Source organism: Oryctolagus cuniculus, chromosome 16 (genome assembly GCF_051225735.1).
Source record: "Oryctolagus cuniculus isolate XC-2025 breed Fujian yellow rabbit chromosome 16, ASM5122573v1, whole genome shotgun sequence".
NCBI lineage: Eukaryota > Metazoa > Chordata > Mammalia > Lagomorpha > Leporidae > Oryctolagus > Oryctolagus cuniculus.
In genome coordinates, this window is record NC_142882.1 from 12,047,892 (window position 1) to 12,071,205 (window position 23,314).

General features: G+C 39.8%; 1 protein-coding gene across 1 annotated transcript; it reads right to left on the reverse strand.

Moving 5' to 3' along the window:
* Positions 1–285: 285 nt before the first annotated feature.
* LOC138848178 (vomeronasal type-2 receptor 116-like) lies at positions 286–23,314 on the reverse strand. The gene is made up of 3 exons (XM_089315529.1): positions 22,823–23,314; positions 9,970–10,063; positions 286–1,253 (listed from the first exon to the last, which is right to left on the reverse strand). Exons 1-3 carry the CDS (start codon positions 23,312–23,314, stop codon positions 286–288), a joined length of 1,554 nt encoding a protein of 517 aa, XP_089171655.1.

Genomic DNA, 23,314 nt, shown 5'->3' on the forward strand with positions numbered 1-23,314 from the left:
CCATAGTGGTTTATCTTGGATTGAGTCCAGAAGCCAGGAGCCAGGAAAAAAAAAATTGACAGGGACACAAAGTGTTTAATATCCTAGCAATCTGATATCAGGGGTCAGAACCAAATTACAAACCTAGCTACTGTCATGTGGGGCAAGATTAATTAATTGCTAGGTCAAATACCTAAACAAAAATGTTTTTTAGTTTTGCTTATTTTCTAATGTTGGAAATTTACTACCAATTTGGTTTTTGTTTACAAAATTTGAAAATGTAGAGAAACTAGTGAGAAAAATATTTTAGGGTCTCCTACAACTACATTGATTCCTTAAAGCTTTCAAAGAATTTTTATCAGGTTTTATGAGAATAACGTAGCACTTGGGGGCAAAGATGCAGCCCAGGAGCCCTGCACTGGAGGCCAGGATGGAGAAGACTTCTACGGCCACCATGACCTTCCCCTTGGTGCTGTGGTAGACAGGCAGGAAGGTCACCCAGACACTGCAGAACACCAGCATGCTGAACGTCAGGAACTTGGCTTCATTGAACGTGTCAGGCAGGTTCCTGGCTAGGAAAGCCACAATGAAGCTGGCCAGGGCCAAGGAACCCAGGTAGCCCAGGACACAGTAGAAGGCAGTGACTGAGCCCTTGTTGCACACCAGGATGATGTAGTCATGCTCAGAATGTTTATCTACCTCAATAAAGGGAGGAGAGGTTCCCAACCAGATGCCACAGAGAACCAGTTGGGTCAAAGAGCAGATGGGAATGATGAAGTTAGAAGTGCCTGATACCAATAACCACCTTATCGTTCTTCCAGGTTTCAGAGCTTTGAAGGCCAGAATCACAGTGATAGTCTTGGCCAGCACGGTGGAAACAGCTATTGTGAACACAAGGCCAAATGCTATTTGCTGGAGAAGGCAGGTGGCTGTGTTGGGACGGCCAAGGAAGAGTAAGGAGCAGAGGAAGCACAGGAGGAGGGTGATGAGCAGGATGTAGCTGAGGGTCCTGTTATTGGCCTTGACGATGGGAGTGTCTCGGTGCTTCACAAAGACCCAGAGGACTGCAGCTGTGAGGACAGAGAAACACAGAGCCATGCAGGCCAGGGCCATCCCCAGGAATTCCTCAAAGGCTAAGAAGGTCACCAGCTTGGGGAGGCAGCGGTTTCTCTCCATGTTTGGGTACTCGTGATCTGCACATGGGATGCACTGCTCTGCATCTGTGGGGAAAAGGAAGACTCTGTGTTTCCATTTCACAATTTGCTCCTTTTTCCCTGTTAGGGAAAAAGTTCACCTTTGCAATTTCATGGTGAGTCCAGCCTGGGGTGATGTATACCAAGAAACACTAAAGTATTTCTGCGCACCTAACCAAGGCAGAATGCTCGTCTGCAGGTGGAGGAAACTCATTCAAACTAGCTCATTAGCACATGGGGCTCTGTGTTCTCATCCTATCTGTCAGAGATTTTTTTCAGTGTTTAATTTCTAAACAATGAGGAATTTTCTATATTTCATATGGGCTTGGATTCTTCCCAGCCCTCCTCTCTACAGTCCTCAGAGTCATTTCTGGAGAAATCCTTTATTCACGTGGGTTAGAATATTTATCTGGGATCATCAGGTTTAAGGATTTTCTTCCTTATCCTCAAATGGAAATGGCCTATATAAACGGTCTTTCATTCCTGGGACCTCCATTCCTAACTTCCTACATGGATTCATCTTGTCCATGTTTCCATATAAATGTTGTGATACTGAGGTTGAATAGATGGGAATTGTAGCTGATTGTCATTCTGTGGTTCTATGGAAATAAGTGGCATTTTCATCATGTTACTCAAAGACAACTAGGCATTCTTGTTAACTTGAAATTATGGCTTGTTCACCATTATAGCTCATGTGAACAGCATATTGGACACCACATTGTCTCACTTGAAATAATGCACTTCTATGGCTACAGCATGAAAAAAGTCATTAAGAACAGGTCAGTTGGAAAATATGTATCTCTTTCAATCAAATTTCAATTGTACAAACCAAAATAGGGTTGGTGTTGTGGCACGGTAGGTAAAGCCACCAACTGCAATGCCAGATCCCTTATGGACATTGTTTTGTGTTTAAGTTGATGAATTTCCAATCCAGCTCCCTGCTAATCACCTAGAAAGAGCAGCAGAAAATTCCACAAGCACTTGTGACCCCAACACCCATGTGGGAGACCCAAAAGGAAGCTCCTGGCTCCCAGTACCTGCTGGCCCATCCCAGGCCATTGTTCCATCTGAGGAGTGAACAATTAGATTCTCTCTCTCTCTCTCTCTCTCGCTCTCTCTCTCGTTCACTGATTCTCTGATTTTCAAATAAAATAAATCTTTTTTAAAAAGAAAGAAAATGGTGGGCCGGCGCTGTGGCTCACTAGGCTAACCCTCCACCTAACGGCGCTGGCACACCGGGTTCTAGTCCCGGTCGGGGCGCTGGATTCTGTCCTGGTTGCCCCTCTTCCAGGCCAGCTCTCTGCTGTGGCCCGGGAGTGCAGTGGAGGATGGCCCAGGTCCTTGGGCCCTGCACCTGCATGGGAGACCAGGAGAAGCACCTGGCTCCTACCTTTGGATCAGTGCGGTGTGCCGGCCACAGCGTGCCAGCTGCGGCGGCCATTGGAGGGTGAACCAATGGCAAAGGAAGACCTTTCTCTCTGTCTCTCTCTCACTGTCCACTCTGCCTGTAAGAAAGAAAGAAAGAAAGAAAGAAAGAAAGAAAGAAAGAAAGAAAGAAAGAAAGAAAGAAAAAGAAAATGGTGTTAGTTGAGCTATACTTGCAGTAAGAGTCCTACTCTGTTTTTATCCTTGGTACTCATGCAAGAGTACAAGCTTCAGGGAGTGGAGTTGTGATGTAGTGGTTAAAGCCACTGCCTGCAATGATGGCATCTGAACAGGTGCCTGCTCATGTCTTGACTGCTGCACTTCCAAACGATCTCCATGCCAATGTGCCTAGGAAACCAGCAGAGCAAGGCCCAAATGCTTGGGCCTCTGCAAGACCTGGAAGAAGCTCCTGGTTTCTGACTTTGGCCTGGCCCAGTCTAGGCCATTGGAGCTATCTGGAGGGTGAATCTACCTGATGGAAGATCCTCACTGCATCCTCTCTCCCTCTCTATTATGCTCTCCCCCTCTCTTCAACTCTGACTTTCAAACAAATAAATAAATTATTTTGTAAAAAAATAGAATATAAATATTTGCAAAAATTTAAAGGAATTTTCTCCTACAATTCTTTTCAATGTGTTCCCTTTCCTTTTCATAGAATCTGTAGGTACATCTGGCACCTATCTTGGAGATACACCAGGAATATATAGGCAAGTGTATATTGTACAATGGGTCAGTGCATGATACTTTAGTTTTCTTTCTTTCACTAAATTACTGCATGTTGAATATTTTCACTGAAACTTGAAGTCATTTTTCTGTTTTCTTCATACTGGAAACTCTGTATAGAATGTTTGAAGATACTGAAATCAAAATATCTCTAGAGCTAAGATGATGTGAATTGAAACATTATTTTGGAAGAATTCAAATTATTATAAACATATTTATTATACATTGAACAGTGGAACTATTTACCAATGAGTCTTAGTACACTTTTACATTTCTCAAACATTTGGCTTTGATATATAATTTGATATTTGTGTCTATATTTCAGCTTATTTTTTCTCTTCTTCTTGTATATCCATAAAGGAAAAGTGGTGTCATTCATTCTGTGTACTGAACAGCATGCACCATGTCAAAGACGTAGCACAGAAAGTAATGCAATATTCCCATCACAATTCATGAAAAAGTTTTGAATTCAAGACTTCTAGATAACCATACAGAGCCTTAACAAATACAAATATTATATTTCTTGTTTAGATTTCAGATTGAGAGAGTCTCATTCAGTGCTGGATCGAAAAGAAGGATACCAGATCAAATCAGTGTCACAGTTGAGCTTGAGATGATTAGCACCTCCAGAAAACAGCTTACACATAATGAGATGGCAATAGTGAGCATACAACAAGGGTATGGGAATAGTGAGTGAAAACTATTATCTCATCGCAAATATTCTTGGTTTCCTTTTTATCAAGAAATAGTTAAGATGGTAGAGTTCTCAAGGTAAATTATATGTATTCTACCTGTATGATTGGAAATGTCTCTCTCTGGACAAACAACACAAGTATAGCAGCAGACATGTTTTCCTTCCTGTGGCATTTTCCTGAATCCTGGACCACACCTTTGGCTACACAAAGACTGAGGAGTCTGATGGGGAAAGAGAAGTGATGGTCATTGCTTTGCATGACATTAGGCACTGTGATAGGATGTCCCTAATTGCCTTTTCACTCCAAGGTCATCACTATGTCTTCCTCAGGCTGTATCTTATTGATTTTATTTAGACATCCAATTGGAGTTTCTAAGATGCTCATTCCAGGTTTGTCAACTGCCTACCAAATATTATGAGGCCACCTGATGGGTTTAATTTTGCTCATCACTGGATCTATGCTTCTGGGCATTTGTCTCTTTATTGAATTGCTTCCTCTGAAATATTTTCAGTTTAGCTTTTTATGTGGTAATTCTTCTAGAATGTGTATGTCTGATACTATTTTACACTCCTCTTTCTTTGATTGAGTAGAAGATTTTACATGCCAGAAAAATATTCAAAAAGCCTGATGACTAGATACACTTCTGATAGTAACTACTAAGAAAAAGACAAGCCCACAAAGAAAAGGTGAACAAATGTAATAATCCATTGATTGTGCATCTATCTACTTCTGGACTTCTATACCCAGGGAGGGCATCAATTCCTGATACTGCCAATGCATTTGTTATATAACACACAATAGTTATAAAAATTACCCGCAAAACTGTCTGGGGTATTTCAACAGCACAATGATGATAAAATTTTTGATCACAGCTGTGAGGTGGTATTCAGAAAAAAAAAAAAAAAAACTGAACTGATTAGCACCCACAATGACAAAGGAAAATCAGAAATTTTTCTACAAATGGTCAATTCATAATTTACTGTGTTCGTACTGCATCAAAACATAATAATGACTCACTAAATGATGAAAATATCACTATCTTTATAAATATACATGTAATACATGAAGTTTTTCACATTATATAAATAAAAAGTTGAAATAAAATTTTAGAATTTGTAGTGACATACATTTAGTAATTTTATGTCTAAGTATTGATCTCTATCTCTATTTCTTAACATTCTTTCTAGTCACTCAACCTAGGAATGCATTAACATGCCCAGAGAAAAACAACAATATCTAATCCAAACATGCACTTCTAATACACACTGGTTCATATATGTGTAAGGAACACCATATCTTTTGAAGCCAATATGTGAATTGAGAATTGAATGCTTATGTAAATTCTCACACATAATATCCTCCCATACTTTCATCAAGCCCTCTGTATGTATCCAATATTCCCATGGATCCACACCTCCTTGAATGCAACTGGCCATTCTATCATCTCTTCATTGAGGACCAAGTCTTCACCACGTGCACACTCAGGGGAAAACTCCCCGATTTTAATCAGCAAACGAAATCCAGCAGGAAAATTCACAATGTTGTGGATATCGTAGTGTGGCATATGGTGTCTCGTTTCATGGAAGGAAACATCCTCCCCAGCACTGTTGGTAAATTGGATTTTCCTCAGGAGTTGATGAAGCTGGAGGGGAGGCACAATTGGAAAGAGAGAGAACATTCAGATTAGAGGTGGAGGTGCACACGACTTAGAAATTCTTCTTTTTCCTCCTGTCTATCCTCAGGGTTTCTATTGGGCGGAGGCTGTTTTTTCTGACTGATCAAAATATCATGGGTTTGGGGCTGGCGCCATGGCTCACTTGGTTAATCCTCCGCCTGCAGTGTCAGCATCCAATATAGGCACTGGGTTCTAGTGCCAGTTGCTCCTCTTCCAGTCCAGCTCTCTGCTGTGGCCCGGGAAAGCAGTGGAGGAGGCCCAAGTGCTTGGGCTTCTGCATCCTCATGGGAGACCGGGAAGAATCACCTGGCTCTTGGCTTTGGATCTATGCAGTGCCGGCCATAGCGGCCATTTGGAGAGTGAACCAATGGAAGGAAGAGCTTTCTCTCTGTCTGTCTCCTCACTGTCTATAACTCTACCTGTGAAATACATTAAAAAAACATGGGTTCAAGTGTGGGGAATTCTGCCTCCCCCCTATTAAAGTGATGGGGAGCATCTGATTCTAAACAGAGAAATCACAGGATGAGTCCCACAGGGTTGCTGACCATGAAAGATTGGTTATTGGTTTAGGAAAGCTCATCTTAGTTCTTCCACATGAGAATAGCATGACTTTTTTATAGCATGACTTTATATGCAAAATATCTTGATTATTGTGAGTGCACTTGTGTGCACTTTTAAAATTTTGACCCTGTCTCCCCACCAAAAAGTGAAATTCTCTCTTTAGCAAAAAAATAGATTCACATGGATACCATTATGCATAGTGAAATATACCAGTTCCTTAAATAGAATATATAAGTGTGTTTTGGTGATGGGTACTATATAATATAGAATAGAAGAAAAAAAAACACAATATATAAAAATGAAACTGACTTCTCAGGCTTTGATTTGTGTTTATCACCCTTGTGTAAATTCCTTGGAGCAGTTATCTTTCTACTTTTCATTTGAGGAACATCATGATTAGTGAGGCATTAACTCTGTGATTTAAAGTAAATTGAAATTACGTTGTTGCAAAAATTAAAAGGAAAAAAGGAATGGAAGAAGGGGGGACTGAGAAGGGAAAGGAAGAAAGGATGGTTATCTTCTTAAAATTGTATCAATGAAATACATGAAATCTGTTCTTTTATATCAGTAAATTTTGTTTTAATTTAACAACATTTGGGCTGATCTTGTGGTGCAGCAGGTCAAGCCACTTTCCACAATTCCCAGCACCCCTGTGAGTGCCGATGGAAACCCCAACTGCTCTACTCCTGATTCAGCTTTCTGCTAATGTGCCTGGGAAAGCAGCACTTGAGGTTCCAAGTGCTTGGGCCCCTGCACTCATGTAGGAGAGCAACTGATGCTCCTGCATCCTGGCTTGACCTGGCCTAATCCTGGTACATGCAGCCATTGTGGAGTGAATCAGCAGATGCTAGATCTGTCTCCTCTTTTCTCTGCCTCTCTCTTTCTCATAGTAATTCTGATTTTGAAATGATTTTTTAAAAGTTTAAGAAAACTGAAAATAATATCAGTTGAATTAAATTCAATGAATTAGAAATCCAAGCATAATTTTTCTAAATAAACATTTTACCAAATCTGCTTGTACATCTCTGGCTGCCGCTGGTAGTTCTTAACTTACAAAAATGTGTATGCTGTGTATGTGTAGTTTATTTGTATAACATTTTTTACCTCAGTAGAGTTTATTGTTCCATGGCTTTTATTTCTCTCTTTGCACTTTGACTATTTTTTTGTTGAGAATACAGCTACCTTTTGAGATTATAGGGGATATTTATAACCAAATAGATTTTTAGCTGCTGTGGGATACATGATAGTCCATATTTCCTAGCTTTGCAATCCTTCCAAACAAAAGAGTAGTTTTAATCATTTCCTTCTTCCAAGTCTTTGTAATGAGCTTTATTAAGGTATTTTATAGCATTTCATCCTACAGTAAATAACATTATTCTTCTATGATCTGTCATTATTGAGTATGAATTGAAAATTTTACATGGAGCTAAATTGATTCCCAAGAAAAAGACAGTTCTTCAACAAGTAGTGTTGGGAAATTTGGATTTCCACATCTAGAGATATGAAATCAGACTGCTACCTTACACCCTATACAAATATCAATTTAAAATTTATCAGGGATTTAAGCTTTAAACCAAAACCATCAAATTACAAGAGGAAAACATTGGGGAAACACTGCAAGATATTTACCTAGGCAACAATTTCTTGGATAAAATCCAAGAAATAAAGGCAATAAAGGCAACAATATACATTAAGCTAAGTAACTTCTGCTCAGCAAAAGACACACTCATCCAAGTGAAGACACTACTTACAGAATGGGTGAAAATATTTGCAAAACATGGATCCAAGAAAGTATTAATGTCCAGATTGTATAAGGAGTTCAAAAAACTTAACAACGATATAACCAACAATCTAGTTAAGAAGTGAACTAAAGATATGAACAGGCATTTTTCAAAGGATGAAATAAAAATGGTCAAGAGAAATATGAAAAGATGCTCAGGACCAGTAACCATCAGGGAAGTGCCAATAAAAACTGAAGTGAGATTTCACTTGCCCCACTTTGAATGAATATTATCCAAAATTTGAAAAATAAATTCTGCTGAGGGTCTGGAAAAAATACCCCAATACATTTTATGGGAATGATTGTAAGCTGGTACAACCATAATGGAAGACAGGAGAGGAGTTTTTCAGAAAACCAATACTAGTTCTACCACATGGCCCAGTAGTCTCACACCTGAGAATGTATTCAAAGGAAATGACATCAACACATGAAAGAGTCGCCTGCACTCAGAATTCTATAGCAGCTCAATGTGCAATACCTTAGAAGTGCAACCATCTAGATGTCCATCAAGTGATGACTGGGTGAAGGAATTGTGATATATATTTGAATATTACTCAGACATGATTCAGAATGAAATCTTGACATTTAAAACTGGAGGTCATTACAGTAAATTATATAAGCCTGAACTACAAAAATATCATGTTTCTCTTATTTGTCCTAGTTAATATATAGAGTATAAAATTCTGTGGTGTCAGATCATTGGCTATGTAATTTTAATATTGCTTCACTGGATCATATCTTGTTAATGACAATATGCTCCTCTTTCACATGTAAAAAAAGAAATTGAGTGGGGGGGGATACGGAGCTCATTTGGGTACTAGAAATACTATGTTGTATATTTGGGTGTTGGTTATCAGTGTGATCAGATGACCAAAACTATTTATCTGTAGACTTAAGTGCATTTCTAAGTATGTATACTGTTTTTAAATATTTTCAGCAAGTTCCATAGCAGGAACTGTTTTTTAAGTGTTCGATAGCAGATAAAAATTCCTCCACACACAGATAACAATTAAAGGTGTATCTATGCCTGGTGTGGTGTGAAAGAGCCCACTAATCATCATGCCAATCTCAGCATGAAAACATGGTCATGTGGTACTACAATAGAAATACCCGAGAATGCCATCAGAAGTGCAATGCATATCCTGTTTTGAGAGACGTTTACCTGCCATGGAAGAATCCTAGGTTGAGATGTGTCTCCTGGAGATCTCTTTTCCATTTGCTCTGAAAGCATCTTATGGAGGGCATGGGCCACTGCATACACAGCATTGTAGATGAAATAGCTGGAGTCAGATATGGTCAGCATGTCAATGCGTCCTGGGAAAAACTCAAAGGAAGCATTTGGTGGGCAGACTCCAATTGTTCCACAAAGTGGCCCAGGAGGTACGCAGTGAAAAGCATGAAGCCATAGTTGACTGAGGAAGAAATCTTCTGGGTAGTGGGAAGGGTCCACTGTCTTGACAAAATGGTTGAGGCCAGGGATTTCTTCCTTGTGTTGTGAAAATGAGAAGCCTCCATGAAAAGAGTGCAGCATGTGGTCTGTCTCCTTCACAACTATCTCCCACTTTGTAGCCATGATCCACACCTTCCCCAGGGTTAAATAGTATTTGCTTAGAAATTCCATGGTATAGAGGCCCATCACATCACCATATAGAATATGCACATTTGCTGATGAAATTCGGATCCCCTCTAGGAAAGAGATTTCAGTTTCTTCATACCTTGACTTAGTGTCAGGGAGCTTTACTGAATAGGCCAAGCAGACACCTTTCTTTACCATCTCAGCTTCAATATCCTGGAGGAACTGCTCTCCTTTCATGTCATTAGATACAAAGATCGCCACCCAAATCCAGCCAAAATGTAGCAGCAAGGAGAGCATTCCATAGGCCAGAGAGCTGTCACTAGTGGCCATCTGATAGAGGGATGGAAACTTGTCTCTCTCACTTAGCATGGGATCAAAAGGACCGTATGTGATCTGAATGGAAAGAAAACCATGATGATCTGAGGTTTGTGGGTAGAGAAGACCACGTTCTATCATCTGGGTTCAGAGAAATCCATGCTTCAATGCTTATTGCTTTCAGGATGAGAATGGATATCCTCATTCACAGCATGCAAAAATGTGTAAGATACCTATAAATCTTCATATTCATTTGAGGGAAGAAGAGTGCATGGATTTTGGACCAGGACATTGGTCCTTCGCACTTCTCACCCCATGTCGTATGTGGAAAATTTCCCCCTGAAACTGGTGTTATATGTTACCTCTGAGACAATTTTTACTGTGTTGATTTCTTGATAGTTTGAATTTCATTAATTTTGCTAGCATAACCTAAATTGCCTTGAAGAATACACTCACCTTTGATCTCAGAGTTTTGTTAAAATTGCTTTTGACAAAGAATTTTTCTATACCGTTCCTGTCTGAGCTTGCTGGTGATGTGTGTAGATTGCTACTTGTTTGAAGTGGGTCTCCTTTAAAAGTCCTGGGAATGTGAATGCAGACCCTTGGGAGAAGATTAATTGGCTTATGTAACTGGGTTCCTGACACCTACTTGGGAGATTTGAATTGAGTCCCAGGCCCCTCCGTTTTCGAAGGACAATCAGCACCAGCACCATAGTCAGTATTTGGTTGTTAAACTAGTGAACGGGTGTACACTGTCTACCTACGTCTTTGTTTCTCCGTCCATGAAACACACACTAAGATTGAAATCTCTGAGTAGAACATGGAAAGTGAACTGGAGGCCCTGTGAAGGAATCTGCTGAATGTGAGGAAGGAAGGACTGAGCGTAGGGAGAGAGTGAAATATCTAAATCTAGCTCAGCCCAAACACTCTTTGATGATCTTTGGAACTGCCATTGTCCTAAGTGGGTTCCAAATGGACAGTACTGTCCTAGGTCTTTATATATGCATATCTAACATGCAGTCATCCTAGGATATCTCTTTGCTGTGTGTATTTTCTCTGAAAGTCAACAATCATACATTGGCCCTAGATGTGGATCTGGGCTGAGGCTCTCACCTTCCACTGCTCTTTCCCTTTCTCACAATCCAAGGAATTCCCCAAAGTCTGTTTCAACTAATACTGGATTATGTCACTTGGCTTCCACAGGACCTTGCCTTAGATGTCACAGGTCTGGTGGGAGATGGAAGCATTTCTCACAAGAATTCACAACCCGTTTACCTGTGGGGTTTCGTATAGCTCCAACATTGTCCCAATTTCAGCTGAAAATGCTGATGTGGTTCCAGCAATTATGGCAACCGTCTTGCCTTGTGTCTGGCAGGTGTAGTTAGGGATGAGATGGTGCTTTCCAGTCAGCCAGTGCAGAGTGCTCCTCAGGGTGAACTGGCCACTGGTAACAGAATTGTAGAGTTGGAAACCCAGGGTCAGGTTGGGGAGGAGCTGGGGGTCCTTATTGATCTCCTGGATAGCAAAGCGGAAGGCCAGCACGTATTGGTAGTTCTTCCACAGCCACCTAAAGAGAGGAGCAACATCAGGGAGATGGGTGAGACCAAGGAATTCAGAACAACACCACAGCCATGCCGTGAAGCAGCAATGGTCACACTGAGTGGTGTCTCAGCTCTGGCAACTGGAGGAGATGTGAGTGAGGTTCCAAGGGCTCTAGGAAATTGTGGGATTCCCCTTTGGACTCCTCTGAAGAAAATTTTGTAATGATCACATTCACCTACTCGATCCCTTAAAAAAAAGCCTTGATGTGTCCCAACATGGGATTTCACTTCTACTTAGGGGTGGAACCCAAGAGGCAAACATCTCTATTTTCAGTACCTTCGGAAATAGTTGAATACCATCTGACTTATCAGTCATTTTATCATTTGGGAACATCTCTAATCTATTCACCAAAGCCATTTTCATGAGCCCTTTCTGTAATTTTCCTGTATCATAATTCACAGAAGCAATTTTGTTCAAATATATTTGCCTTGAAAAAGGGCATTTTTTTCAGAATGTGAAATTTCAGAATATTTACAATGTTCACCTTACTTTTATACACTGTTTTCCACATCACTGAATTCTATTTTATCATTTCATTTTTTTATTCTTTAACATTTTCTGCATGACTTATGCAGAATTATAATTTGTTGGTATTAGTAATGGCTCACAAATGTTACCTGAACAAGAGTGTAGATGTTTTGTTTTCACACAGTGGATAGCTTTTTGCCTCTTCTTTGAAATGTTTCCTTACTTCTATATTTCAAATGTAATTTGAGTGTCAATAAAATACATATTTGTCAATAGATTATGTGGGATTAAATCAATTTATGCGATTATCTGCTGTTTAGGTGCATGGATTCATGTGTTTGAATGTTGTAGTTGTTAGATTGTCATTTCAAGATGATTTACATTCATGCACTATGTCTACATATTTTGCAAATGGCAGTGTTTGATTTTAGGGCAAGTGCATTTTTCTCAAGTTTCACACAATTTTGTATTATTCTTACAGAATTTGAAACTTTGCTTTTTTACCTAAAAATAGTCAAATTTTGCTCCAATGAGTAAATGGTTGATTTCAAAAGCTTTTTATATCAGAAACAGTGTTTACTTATAATACACTAAGTATAACCATCAAAAAATATGCTACTGAAAACTGTTCCATACTTACTTTAACTTATCTGAATGAAAAATAAGAGCATTACATTTTGAAACATTTTGAAGTGTTTCTTACTTTTATCATTTTGCTTAATTGCAATTAATTCCCCTATAAGGTGATTTTTATTCACTCATAGCACTTGCTGTCAGCTGCAAGCTGATGAGTTTACTTCTTTCCCCATATAGAAGGCTGCCGGGTCTTAAGTCCCTGCACATTAATTTCAAGGCTCTTGGAGGCTGATCAGGAGGTGAGATCAATAGAGTGAATACAAAATGTCTGTTTCTCACTCTCTGCAGTAGTGGAGAGCAAGCAGAAAATGGAAAGGGAAGGTTGTAAAAAGCAAAAGAAGGGAAGGAACTCAGCTTTCATTGATTCATTGATTTGCATTCCTGCCGCTTCTGTATATGATTTTTTTTCAAAATTCTTAAGTGCAATCAACCACTCACAGATAGAAGGAAACACTCTCTCACAGTCTGAACCACAGTTGACACATAAATCAATGTTGGACTTACCTGTATGTCTCCATTTTATCCATTGGCCTGGATAAAAAAGATAACCGGACCATGTCTGATTCTGGTTCCAGGAAGTAAAGGGGGAAAAACCCACCCAGTACCAGGACTCCATCTCTGTAGACACTTGGTCTCATGGAATTATAACAGTTCCTGGGAGGTATGTCCTGTGAACTGTATGAGGAATTCAGGAGTATGTTGAGAAAAATCACAGAAAACAACATGTCAAGTGAACCAAACATAAAGTTAAAGGCTGGAGTCTTTGCTGATATTAACAGAAAATTTTGTTTTGATTATGTCTGTTGCCTCAACCCCTGTAGGGAGACCAGATTTTTATGTAGGGCACAACTGATGCTAGTATTTCTGTATGCCCTCAAGCTGTAGACAATATGTGCTAACTACTGAGTCACACAGGGACACAACCAGAATCACAAGGAAGAAATATCAAAAGAGTCTCAGGGCTGAGGCCTTGCCATAATGTCCCTTTGATAAGAAGAACTCTGGCTTTTATATATTTTATTGCTTCATTTCTGTCCCATCCAGGAACTCATGGCATCACCCTGCCCTGAGGCTATGCACCTGCCACTCTCCATTATGGGGAAAAACAGCTTTGGAAAACATGCTTTGGACTCTCATTGCTCCCTAGGGCATTGCTGGGACAGAGCTCCATAAACCTGTGTGCACAGGGGCCAAGAGTTGTTAGGCCAGTCAACTGTTTTGAGGCATTTGGCAACTGTAGAAAGAATTAACATTGGAATTAAAAAAACACACTCAGTTTCATCATTCCACATGACCATTCATCAAGAAGGTGAAAGGTCACATTTGCCACTGATGACCATATGTACACCCCAAAAGTCTCTTCATGGCTCTGCCTAATATCTCTCAGCCCATAGTACTTTAACAGAGAAACGGGCTTCATGAATTGCTAATAAGTCAACACACCCAGAGAAGGGCAGTAGGTCATCCCTGAACTTACCATTATACATCATCTTGTGTAAACTAATTGTGTTCATAGTGCATCAAAATACAGTAAAGGTTCATACTTCATCTCTTCTCACCCCCCTCTGTTTCTGGTTCTTCTTACGGAACGACACCCCCTTAAATGCAGTAGGCCATTCTATCATCTCTGCACTGATGAACAAGCTTTGGTCATGTGCACTCTTGCAGAGAAACTCCAGTTTTAGCCAACTACCCAAGACCCAGAGGAAAATCCACACACTCTGGATACCATGGTTTGCCACAAGGTGTCTTGATCATGGAAGGATATACCATCCCAAACACTATTTGTAAATTGGATTTTCCTTGGAAGTGCTGAAGCTGTAGGACAGTCATAACTGGAAAGAGAGAGAGCACTCAATGAGATGTGGGGGATGCAAGTGTACTCAGCAGTCCTTATTTTCCCTCAATCTCCCTATTGTCAAGGTTTCTTTTTGGTAGAAGCTGAGTTTTTGTGTTTGTAGTATGGTAGCCACTGTGACATGAGCTCAAATGATGAAAAACATTTGTCCATGCACCCTTACAACAAATTGGTGATTGATTTAACTCGATCAATAAATGTAGTTGCAAGAGTGGCAATGGTTGGATGCATCTTTATGGAAGCTAATTGTAGTTCTTCAATAACATAAGCAAAACATGGATGGATAGGTTACTGTGATTTTTGTGTAGGTTTTTTAAAAATTGTTTTTAAGTTGAATAAATGAAATTCAAGGTTAATTTTTGATTCAACAAATACAAGTCGATCCACAGATCATCAGAGTTCACAATTTCTGTTTAAAGACACCTTGTGTTATCTGGTAGGTCAAAACTTACAAAAATGTATACAGTTTATAAATGCAATTGTATGTATATTTACTTATATTATTTTACATCTCTACCCTTGGACTATTTAATGAGAGTGTGATTTTCTTTGATATTATGAGAATCTGGGTATGACCAAAAATAAAACTTCCAAATCTTCTGACTATATTTAAATTATTTATAGTTTGATCTAACTCTTGCCTTCTGGGTCATATGATTTCTAATTTAGGATATATGAGGAATATATCTTTGGAATCCTTTGAAAAATTCACTTGTTTTCTAAGGACTGTCTATAAGTAGGGACACAGATATTTTCAAGTCCTATTACTATAAATAAAACTAGAAATTAGAGGGTGAAATAAATTTCTGAGGTTAATTTTTACATATGGTTATTTGCCTTTTTCCTAGACTTTAATTTTTCCAACTAGCTTAATTAATGAGTTTGTGCTATGTACATGCACATAGGAGTCCTAAATATATTGTACATGTTAGTGATGTATTCAGATAATAAAGGGATAAAATCCAGACAAATACATCTATAATGTGGGAAGAAAAGGCTTCCCCAGTAACTAGTGTTATTGTTTTCAAGAGGAGCATCAGTTTCCTCTGCAAATGTGCGCTTATTACATGATGATGTAGAGTCTTGTCAATGTACAGATTGTGGAAAAATGCTTCTTCACAGGGGTACGGTGTGGATCATGGCAACAACATGGAACATTGTTGTGGATGAGGCCATCCCCATGCTGCATTCCATTGTTCTGAGTACAGATAAGATCTCATTTCACATGCCCCTTGTTTTAAGGAGAGTTACTCCTTGCTAAGAGCATGGAAGAAAACATGTAAGATTCCCACAGACTGTGTAAGTTTTGCGATTCCAACTGAGAAGGCATGAACTTTGCACATAGCATCATCAGGACAGTGGTCTTTCCCTCATCTTTTCTCCATGTCTCGGGGAGCACAACCCCCACTCTCTCTTTTTTTTTGACAGGAAGAGTGGACAGTAAGGGAGAGAGAGAGACAGAGAGAAAGGTCTTCCTTTGCCATTGGTTCACCCTCCAAAGGCCGCCGCAGCCGGAGCATCGTGCTGATCTGAAGCCAGGAGCCAGGTGCTTCTCCTGGTCTCCCATGCGGGTGCAGGGCCCAAGGACTTGGGCCATCCTCCACTGCACTCCCTGGCCACAGCAGAGAGCTGGCCTGGAAGAGGGCCAACCAGGACAGAATCCAGCACCCCGATCAGGACTAGAACGCAGTGTGCCAGTGCCACAGGCAGAGGATTAGCCTATTGAGCCACGGTGCTGGACACAACCTCCTCTCTTAAGAAACAACTGTTATATGCTCACTCTGAAACTAATGTAAATCTTTACTGCTTTGATCTCTCACAATTTTGGGGTTCATATTTTACCATAGCATAACCTGAGTTACCTTGGAAATACAATCAATTTCCAGCCCAGAATCCTCCAAAGCTACTGTGTTCTATGTTTGGCAGTGATATGTGTGAAAGAATCTGGGATGGGTGTACTCATTAGCAAAGCCCTTAGATCACTTGAGTATTTTATCATCATTCAGTATTATTAAAGAACATAATTACCTATTCTTAAAAAATATTTCTTTTTTAAAAATTAATATAAAATAAATGAATTATGAAATGGATATTTAAGAAAATATTCATTAAAAAGCAAACCATTAAGAAATGTCATCATGAAGTCATATCACGTGAAATACTACTATATTGGCTTTACCTGTGTAAGTTATATTTGCCTAGAATTTCAACACTGAACATATTTATATCTAAGTATTTTGTATATTTGAATAGTAGATGATGCATTGCAGATGGAAGGCTCCAAATGATGGAATAGGGAAGGAGCTCACAGACAGTTTGGGAAAAGATGGTTTAATAAAAGTGGAGAAATGTAGTCTCAGGGAAGAGTTAGGGAAAAAAACTGAGAGGAAACTCTTCTGGAATTAGTGGGACACGGTGGACCTACATGGAGGGCACAGGCGCCCAGGGCTTGGGACCCCAGCCACCTCATCTATGCACCAGCACTGGAAAGGGAGGTGAGGTGAAACCACAGTAGCCTGAGACACTGGTGGAAAAGTGGCAGGGAGAGCCTAGATGGATTGAGGCTTGAAGCCCCATGGAAGAAAGTGCACTGCCTAACTAGAGGAGAGAAAAAAATAAAAGGAACTGGTACAGACACTATTCTTTCTCTCCACTCACCTTACAGAGACGTATGAGAGAATAGAGCAGGTGCCATTTTGGACATCCGTAACAGCTGTGACAGCTCAGGGCCACGCCCCTCTCAGCCAAATAGAAAAACCTGACTCTGGTTGGGAGTAATAACAGGAGACTAAGACCTAGTGACTATATGGAGCTTATTAATTGCACTGTGAAAGCAATAAACTGAGTGTTTGTGGGAGAAATCATGGTGTGGCTGAGACTTGAGTAGTCTCATTGGGAGATGCCACAAACTTGGGCAACTTTGGCTATGTGGTGAGAGATATTGCAGGGGAATCTGAGCTTACACTGAGGACTGCACAGATCCTGTGTGTGGTCCTTGGGACAGAGCAGACAAATATTATACCCACTGGGGCTGGCGCCCAGGCACTGATTGCCATCAAGGAGAAGAACTCAGCTGAGTGGAATTATTTCCCTTTTGAATAAAAAAAGGGAGAGAAGATTTACCACGCCAAACCTGGGTGTGTCACCTTTGATACACCCTTAACCCTGCAGAACTGAACAGAGCTCTCTGGCCACACCCAGCACAAGCCTCTAGAGACTCACCCAAAACAGACAGTACACTTAATCGAGTCATTGTGTAACCACAAAAGCCACAACAGTGAGAAAAAAAAGAAGAAGAAACCAAAGATATCTCCACAATGCCAAAAAACACATTCTGAAATCAAGGAAACAAGAACAAGGAAAACATCATGACATTCCTAAATGAACAAGATTATGAAGACGATGAGATAGAAGAAATGCAAGATACGAATTTTAAAAAAATTAAAATAGAACATCTTGAAGTTATCAAAAACAAATGCATGAACTACAGAAGTCCATACTGTAAGTACAGTATTTTACTAAAATGGCCTTCTAATAGTTTCTCTCTCCATGCTTCAGGAACTCCAAGAATCCGAATGTTGGGTTTTTTAATAGTATCCTGTAGATTCCCAACAATATTTTTTAGATTTCTAATTACTCTTCTTGTCTTTGGTTTGGCTGTATACTTTCCTGTGCTCTGTCTTCTAAGTCTGATATTCTCTCTTCTATCTCACTGATTCTGTTTTTAATGCTCTCCAATGTGTTTGTCATTTGTTCTATTGAATTCTTCATTTCATTTTGATGTCTCTTCAATATCTCAATTTCATGTTCTATTAAATTCCTCATTTCATTTTGATTCCTCCTTAAGATTTCTTTTTCAGGAGAGAGATTTTTCTGTACTTCCAGTATGGATTTCGGTAGTTCATGCATTTCTTTTTGATAACTTCTATATGTTCTTATCATAAATTTTTTGAAATTTGTATCTTGCATTTCTTCTATCTCATCGTCTTCATAATCTTGTATTGGAGTTTCATGTCCATTTGGGAGCATCATAATGTCTTCCTTGTTCTTGTTTCCTCTGTTTCTGCATTTGTTTTTTGGCATTGTATAAATATTCTTTGGTTTCTTCTTTTTTTCCCTCGCCGTGGTGGCTTTTCTGGTTATACTATGACTCTAGATTAAGTGGACTGTCTGCTTTTGGTGAATCTCTAGAGGCTTGTGGTAGGTGTGGCCAGAGAGTTCTGTTCAGTTCTTCAGGGTTAAAGGTGTGGAAAATGTGACACACCCATGTTTGGCATGGTAAATCTTCTCTCTCTCTCTCTCTCTCTCTCTCTCTCTTTATTTTCAGAAGGGAAATAATTCTGCTCAGCTTAGCTCTTCTCGTTGATGACAATCAATACTTGAGCGCTAGCTCCAGCGGGTATAATATTCATCTGCTCTGTCCCAAAAACCTCACAAAGGATCTGTGCAGTCCTCAGTGTAATCAGATTCCCCTGCAATGTCTCCCACCGGGTTGCCGAGGTTACTGAGTTTTTGGCTTCTCCCACTGAGAGTACTCACATCTCAGGCACACTGTGAATTCTCCCACACACCCTCAGTTTTGTTTTTTTTTTCACAGTCCCAGTTCATAAGCTCCACATAGTCACTGGATCTTAGTCTCCTGTTATTTCTCCCCACCAGAGTCAGGTTTTTCTGCTTGGCTGAGGGTGGGCACAGCCCTGAGCTGGCACAGCTTTTATGTATGTCCAAAATGGTGCCAGCTGTATTTTTCCCCCACCTTTGTAAGGTGAGTGGAGAGAGAGAATCGTGTCTGTACTTGTCCCTTTTATTTATTTATTTTCTTTCCTCTAGTTAGGCTGGTGAACTTTCCCCCATGGTGCTTCAAGCCTCCTCCCCTCTAGGCACTTCCTGCTGCTTTTCTGCCAGTGTCTCAGGCTACTGTGGTTTCGCCTCATCTCCCTTTCCAGTGCTGGTGCATAGATGAGGTGGCTGGGGTCCCAAGCCCTGGGTGCCTGTGCCCTCCATGTAGGTCCACCGTGTCCCACTAGTTCTGGAAGAATTTCCTCTCAGTTTATTCCCTAACTCTTCCCTGAGACTATAGTATCTCCACTTTTATTAAACTATCTTTTCCGGGACTATCAGTGTGCTTCCTCCCTATTCCACCATCTTAGAGTTCTCTGATAAGCTTTCCTCTTAATACTCCTTTTGCTGTATTCCATAAATTTTGATAGGTTGTGTTGTCATTTTCATTTGTTTTTAGAGATTTTTTGATTTCTTCTACGGCACACTGTTCATTCAGAATCATGTTGTTCATTCTCCATGTTTGCATATGATACAGAGGTTCTTGAGCTGTTGATTTTGAGCTTCATTGCATTGTGGTCTGAGAAGATGCATGGTATAATTTCACTTTTTTGAATATGCTGAGGCTACCTTTATGACTTAGCAGATGGTCTATCATAGAGAGAGTTCTGTGCACCAGGCAGAAATATGCACACTCTGTATCTGTGGGGTAGAAGGCTCTGTAGATATCTACTGGGTCTATTTGGCATATAGTGTCAATTATCTCTGCTGTTTTCTTGTTGGTTTTCTGTCTGCTTGATCTGTCCATTGCTGAAAGTGGGGTATTGAAGTCCCCTGCTATTATTGTATTTGAGTCTATATCTCCCTTTAAATCCCTTAATAATTCTTTCAAATAGCCAGGCACCCTGCTCAGAGTGTGCATCTAACTCAATAAATGGAGGAGAGGTTCGCAACCAGATGCCACATAGAGCCAGTTGGATCAAGGAGCAGATGGGAATGATGAAGTTAAAAGCTGATACCAGCAATCACCTCATTGTTCTTCCAGGTTTTCAGAAGGCCAGAATCCCAAAGATGGTGTTGGCCAGCATGGTGGAAATGGTCACTGTTTTGAAAAGCACAGAGCCATGCAGGCCAGAGACATCCCCAGGTATTCCTCAAAGGCTAAGAAGATCACCAGCTTGGGGAGGCAGTGACTTCTCTCCTGGTTTGAGTACTCGTGATCTGCACATGGATGCACTGTTCTGCATCTGTAGGGGCAAAAGACTCTATGTTTCCTTGTTTGAAATTCTTCATATTTCCCTGTTGAGCAAAATTGTGGCCATCCACAGATGGATTCTTTCTCCTCCTCTCTCTGTCTCTCCATCTCTCTCTGTAACTCTGCCTTTTGAATAAATAAATCTTAAAATTTAGAGGGAAACACAAGAGACTCAAATAGCTAAAGAAATACTGAACAATAAAAATTAAGCTGAAGGCCCCACAATATCACATTTCAAGATATACTACAGAGAAACTAAAATCAAAACAGCCTAATATTGTCAGTTAGATGTTCTGGAGTTCTATGGCACAGTCAGGTAGCTACAGGTAATGTCAACACCGTGTACATTTCACTATAAAAAGAAAAACATATCCATTAGCTGCATTTATCTTATTCACTCAAGTGCTATAGGAACAAATATGCTCAATCTAAGAGTATGATGACTTCTATAAACTTTCATTTTCTATAGACATCAACATAGAAAATGTGTAAGAAAGACTACATTATGTGTAGTCAAGAAGTGAAATTGAAGTTTAATATTTATTTCAGAGGTTCACAATCTCGTCTCAGAAGGATATCAGGTCCATCTGTGTGTAACCCTATTGAAATGGAAGCACACCTCCTTGAAGTCAGTAGGCCAATATATCATTTCTTCATTGAGGACCAAGCATTGGTCAGTGCACTCTTCTAGGAAAACTCTGCAATTTTAACCATCAACCCAAGACCCACAGGAAAATTCACAATGTTATGGATATCATAATGCACCGTATGGTGTCTTGATTCATGGAAGGATATATCATGTGCAGAACTATTGGTAAACTGTATTTTCTGGGCTGGTGCTATGGCACAGCAGGTTAACACCTTGGCCTGAAGTACCAGCATTCCATATGGCTGCCAGTTTGAGACCTGGCTGCTCCACTTACTATCCAGCTCTCTGCTTTGGCTTGAGAAAGCAGTGGAAGATGGCCCAATTCCTTGTGCCCCTGCACCCACACAGGAGACCCAAAAGAAGCTCCTGGATCCTTGATTTGGATTGGCATAGCTCTGGCTGTTGTGGCCAATTGGGGAGTGAATTATCAAATGAAAGACCTCTCTCTCTCTCTCTCTCTCTCTCTCTCTCTGCCTCTCCTCTCTCTGTGTAACTCTGACTTTCAAATAAACAAATAAATCTTTAAAACAACCTGGATGTTCTTCAGGAATTTATGAAGCTGGAGGAAAGTTAATTATTATTTTCTATATCTGCATATTTACCTTTTCCTAGATATTAGGTTTATTTAATTTATTCAACAAATTAGATTAATTTATTTATCCAAGGAACATTCAAACAAGGGCACATAAACATGTGCACTCTTGGAGGAAAACTCTGCAATTTTAATCATCAACCCAAGAACCACAGGAAAATTCACAATGTTGTGGATATCATAGTGTGCCATATGGTGTCTTGATTCATGGAGATACATCATCCCCAGCACTATTGATAAACTCGATTTTCTTCCAGATTGGATGAAGCTGGAGGAAAGGTATAATTATTAACTTCTAAATATACATATTTAGCTTTCCTAGATATTAGGTTTATTTAATTTATTCAACAAATTTGATTAATTCATTTATGCCTGGTACATTCAAACAAGGGCTAATAAACATATTCTGTATACAGGGAATGGATCCAGAGAAGCTAGGATGAAAAATCTATCTGTACCTCAGGAGGAATATCTTATGCTTAGGTGCATCCTGAGTGGTCTCATATTCAACAATGGACCCACAGTTCCTGTTGCCTGATAGTTGCAGATTTTGTAATAGCAGTTATGCTAATGCAAGTTCATTTCTCAGAGTCATTTTAAAATATAACTTAGAACCCATTTCACTTTTCACCAAAACTGTCTCAAGGAGGATTGCTCTACAACATTCTAGATTAAATAGCAGCTGTCAGATGTAGTCATTCTGTCCATGTATTCTGACTTTGATAAAATTCCAAAAACAGATATAGATGTGATTTTTTAAATATTACCATGTTTTCTCATGATTTGAGTTAGAATATATCATAGTTTTCATGCTACATTATGATTTATCTTTTCCAAAATAATACCTAATTTAAGGGAACAAATTTGAGATTTTCAACAGTAGAATTATCCCCAACAAGAAGGCAATTACAGGCTTTCCAATAGCCCATGTCAAGGAGCTCATCTTCCATTCTGACAGATCTTACTGATCAAGTAAAGAAAACAGCATCATATGTTGACCATAATAAAGCACCTATGTATATCATCAGGTGTTCAAAGCCCTGCTTTTTGAGGAGACTTACCTGCCTAAGAAGGAGCAGGGTCTGGTTGGCAGCCTGTAAAGATGTCTTTTCCGTTTTCTCCAGAAGGATTTCATGGAGGGCATGTGCTAATGAATGCACAGCATTGTAGATGAGGTAGCTGGTGTCAGATATGGTCATTATATCAACATTTCCTGGAAGAAACTCTAAGAAAGTATTGAGAGGGCAGACTCCAATTTTTCCACAAAAGGACCCAACAGGTAAACAGCCAAAAATGTGAAACCACAGTTTATTGAAGTAAAAGTCTTCTTGGTACCTGGAGGGGGTCACTGTCTTGAGAAAGTGTTTGAGGACAGGGATTTCCCTTCTGTGGTGTGAAAATGAGAAGTCTCCATGGAAAGAGTGCAGCATGTGGTTCGTCTCATACACAACAATATCTGTCTTTGCTACCACAATCCACACCTTCCCCAGGGTTAGAAAGTAATCTCTCATTATGTCCACAGTCATGAGACTCTTGACATCACCATAGAGCAT